The sequence below is a fragment of the Eupeodes corollae genome, chromosome 1, assembly GCF_945859685.1.
Source record: "Eupeodes corollae chromosome 1, idEupCoro1.1, whole genome shotgun sequence".
In the NCBI taxonomy this organism is placed as follows: Eukaryota; Metazoa; Arthropoda; class Insecta; order Diptera; family Syrphidae; genus Eupeodes; species Eupeodes corollae.
Window position 1 is genome coordinate 264,928,997 of NC_079147.1, and position 4,387 is coordinate 264,933,383.

The window sequence follows — 4,387 nt, forward strand, 5'->3', positions numbered from 1 at the left end:
GTATTTTGTTTATTTAATTATTTCAACAAACCAACAAGCCCTACAACATAAATATTTGTTTAGTAAGTCTAAAATCATATAAGTTGTTTTTTTTTTCAATATTTAAACTTACCTATTGTTTGTTCGCAAACTTAATGTCAAAAAACTTACAGCTGAGACATTATTGTTAACTTTTACTTTATTCCTTAGTAACTCAATATAATTTTTCTATCTTTACGAATCTACGCAGTAAGTTTTGACAAAGATTTTTAATACCTTAAGTATACGTTTATTTTATATACTTCACATCATATGTATGTAGTTCCTGTTGACACAATATCAATCAAAAATATCAACAATAAGTTGAAGAATAGACAATTAATGAACCATCGAAATAGATTTTTTTATTGTTTTGGAATTATTTAGACAATAAATATATCAGAACCGAACAATGAGTCTTTCATTAGAAACCACCTCCTTTCTTACAATTGACATGATTTCTTTTCGTTTTTAATTTTTAAAATTTTGTATAAAAGCAGTAATTTGTGTTCATTTTCCTAAAAGTTTAAATTAATTAAAAATGTCTTCAAAACTGAGTTTAGTTCTTGGGCTATTAGCAGTTTTGATAGGAAGTGCTATTGGAGATCTTGATGCAGAAAGTCCACCAAATGAAGTTGGAGTTCAAAATGAAACACCTGACTTTGGATCAAGGCGTTATGGAATGGGATCAGGACCGCAGCAATTTGGACCTGGTTCGTCAGGAATGAATAATTTTGGATTCGGTCCCCAACGTCCTGGTTTTCGACCTGGTTTTCGCCCTGGTGGGCGTCCCGGCATGAATCCTGGTGTTCGTCCTGGGGTTCGTCCTGGCTTTAGCCCAGGTATACGTCCTGGATTCCGTCCATCTGGAATGTATGGTATGGGTCCTGGTTTTCGTCCCGGTTTTCGTCCTGGTTTCCGTCCTGGATTTGGTCCTGGTTTCCGGCCTGGTTTTCGGCCTGGTTTTGGTCCTGGTTTCCGCCCCGGTTTTGGACATCATCCAGGTTTTCCTGGACTCCGTCCATGTCTTGGTATTCGTCCATGCCCTCCGTGCTCACCAACAGAAGAAAGCACAACAATCGTCCCAACTTCTGAATCATCATCTACAATGGAGTCAATTTCTGACTCATCATCTTCATTTACTTCTGAGTTACCATCTGAAACCACAACACCTTCAATTGATACAGAATCAAGCAGCTCAACAATGGTCACACCACTTGTAACAACAACTGATCCAACATTAGATGAGTCTACTGATGAAAATGGTATTGAAATGTACGATTACTTCGACTATTATTACTAAAAATTTAATAAAACAATTGAAATTATAACAAAAGTGTTGGTGTTATTTTTGAAGGTGCGTTTTTAAAATTAAGCGTAAGTCTCGAAGTCAATTAAATGTTCTTTTAATTAATTGTTGGGTGTATTTGAATTTAAATGAATAGGTATCTATCACACTTACAAAATAAATTAAAAATCTGAGGAGAAAAATGAAAACCAAAACTCAAGTCATAAAATTAACTTTAACCTGCTAAAAACCTTTTTTTTTATGAATATTTAAAACGAGCAGATAAGTCCCTTTTGATAAAAAAAATGCCACTTTATTACACTCCAAGTTACTCCAAAATTGATTTCCTGCAACCTGCTTTAAAAAAATCAAATTTCCCAGGATGAAAACTTGGTTCAACACTCTGGGTGGAAACATTTGGTATTCAACTTTTTTAGAACAGAAATCAAATTAAGATCCAAACGAATGAACTTTAATAGAATTCTTATATTGCTGTCACTGTTTATTCCGAGTCGTAAGGTACTGAGGTGATATACTAATGCTTCATATTGATGATGGTCGATTTTTAGAGCTAGCTATCTTTTAAATTGTGTCCAAGAGACTGAAGTTGGTTCCGGCTGAATAAAATACAATTAACAAAGTCAGAAGGGGTAAAAAACTTAACTTAAAAAGATTTAAGTATCTATAAAAAAACGATGCTGTGTCATTTGTGGAATGTCAAATTGCAAGCGAGAAACGAGGAATCGACAGACTTTTATCACCACTACGAGCCACAGCAGCAGTATTCTCAGTTATTTTTGAGTGTCGCATACGGTTTCAGTTCTTCAGATCAGCGTTGATTTTCGAACCTTGCATGCAAAATCTTCACAATTTTTCTATACATTGTAAAAACAATTCTTAGTAAGGTCGTAGTTTTTACTTCTCAAATTTCAAAGATGACAGTTTCAAAAGTTGCAGCTGAACAAGAAGTGGACTACCAAAAATGAAACCTCTTAGAAAACTCTATTTCAAAATTAAAATAGTAAAATGTTTAGGTTTAGATAGGTTTTCTATTACGCGTGTCAATGGCACTTCATTTGTTAGCTGCTAGGCAGTTCGCAGACAATTTAGCGCTGTTATTGAGTTTATTTAATACACATGATATGTAAATCCGCTTGTTCTGAAACGATGTTTTTCAGCGGTGGAAAAACCATTGTGTAAGCTTTTCCATCTTTCCCACTTTACATGTCTCTTTCCAAGCGGATGGAAAACATCAATTGTCCAGCCCATCCCCAAAAAGGCGAAGGGTATATGCGTCATCAATCAACTCTTCCACAAGGTGTTTGGTTTTCCTAAGGCGATGCAAGAAATGTATCTCTCTTTCTGATCTCACTGTTGTCTACAAGACTTATAAACGTCCAAAGCTTGAGTATAACTCCAATCTCTGGGCTGCCGCTCCTTCCACTTACTTAAGCTTCTTGGAGAGTATTTAACTTGATTGAAAATAATTTTCAAAGTCCAAAAATTGTTCATAATAGATTTTAAAGTAAACATTTTTATAACCACCATTAGAAATAATTGCACCAATCTTTGAGGAAATTTTCAACAGTTGTTTATATCTGGTCAATATTCCTTTGGCATTGAGAGAAAATTGTTTGCTTGGGTTGAACCTAAAAAATATTTCTCAAACATAAATATTTTTTAGAGTAAAACTTCTAACTCTAATAACAAATATTTATACGATAATGATCCTAAAACTCAAAATTATAATGATTAAGGCGTGCGAAGGTGTGATTTTATGTGCCACTTTATTTTCATCACAATCATAGCTGTTGTACCTCGAAAATGTACCACGCGCCTTTAAAATATTAATTTTTTATTAATTATTTGAAATGAAAAATTAAAAATTGTATCAGAGAAATTTCATAACTTCTACCAAAAAAGCCATTTTGATACGACAAAAACAATAACTCTTTTAGAGCTTCTATACATCTTAACGTCTACAATACTGTTGTTTTAGATTTGTTGTAGAGCATTTTTTATAATTAAGGACATAGGGTGCCTCAATTCAATAAGAACAAACAAGAAATGCCGACGGTTTTTTCACGCAAACAATAACTACAAACAAATATTCCTTGTTTGATGCGAAGTTTTCTTTCTATTAGACATTTTGTTCTTTTTTTGTTTAGAATTCCTCTCAATGTGTAACTAGAAGACTACCCACACCTATCGCAAAACATTTTTCTAAACCCCTTACATAAGTCGTGTTCGAAATGTGTTAAAATTTTTTACCATTAGTTAAAATGTATTGACGTTTGTTTAAAATTTGCCAGACATTTTTGGAAAGAATTTACCCCAAATATCTTCATAATTTTTCTCAAGTAAATTTATTTTTGAAATCAAAAATATAAATTCAATTATAATTAGGCGTTTTTCTTTTTAACATCTGAACAAAGAATGAACTGTCAAACCAAAAGTTGAGTTTCTCTTCTTGTTCAGTGCTCAGAGCTTCAAAGTTGTGTTACTTTTTTCACTTAGAGGACGTTTACTGAGTGTTTAGAGCGTGACTTACTCGTGCGAATAAAAAAAAACTGACCGTTGTGAGTAAAATGATGAACACAGCAAATATCAAGCGTGTGAGATAAAGGCTGATAAAAAAAAACTTTCGAAATAAATAATATGGCGGAACAATTTGGTTGTTCAGATAAGAAAAGTATATTTTGTGATGAATAAATGATTTAGGTTTAAGACCACATGAAACGCATTCAGGCATTGATATTTGAAGTAGATTGAAGCCATAACTATAAATAATCAACTTAAAAAAATGAAAAAGCAAAAAAATATTGTGTGTTTGTTTTTCATGTTTTATTTTTTTTAAATCCTTCAACCTTCAAGTAGTCACCAAGCGAAATTAAAGGCCTCATTATTTTTATGTGGATTATAAAATAAATTTGTATTGATTAGCGGATTTCTATTCTATTCTGTTTATTAATTCCATTCTGGATATTCTAGATGAATTATTTATTTTGCCAGTCTATTGCATTTCATATCCGGAATATCCGGAATATATATAAATAAAAACACTCATTATGTTTGGCCCTT

General features: G+C 32.6%; 1 protein-coding gene across 1 annotated transcript; it reads left to right on the top strand.

The window, feature by feature from the left end:
* The first annotated feature begins 559 nt into the window (after window positions 1–559).
* LOC129950352 (DNA-binding protein Rfx5-like) lies at window positions 560–1,321 on the top strand. The gene has a single exon (XM_056062267.1). It carries the CDS (start codon window positions 560–562, stop codon window positions 1,319–1,321), a length of 762 nt encoding a protein of 253 aa, XP_055918242.1.
* Window positions 1,322–4,387: the final 3,066 nt, after the last annotated feature.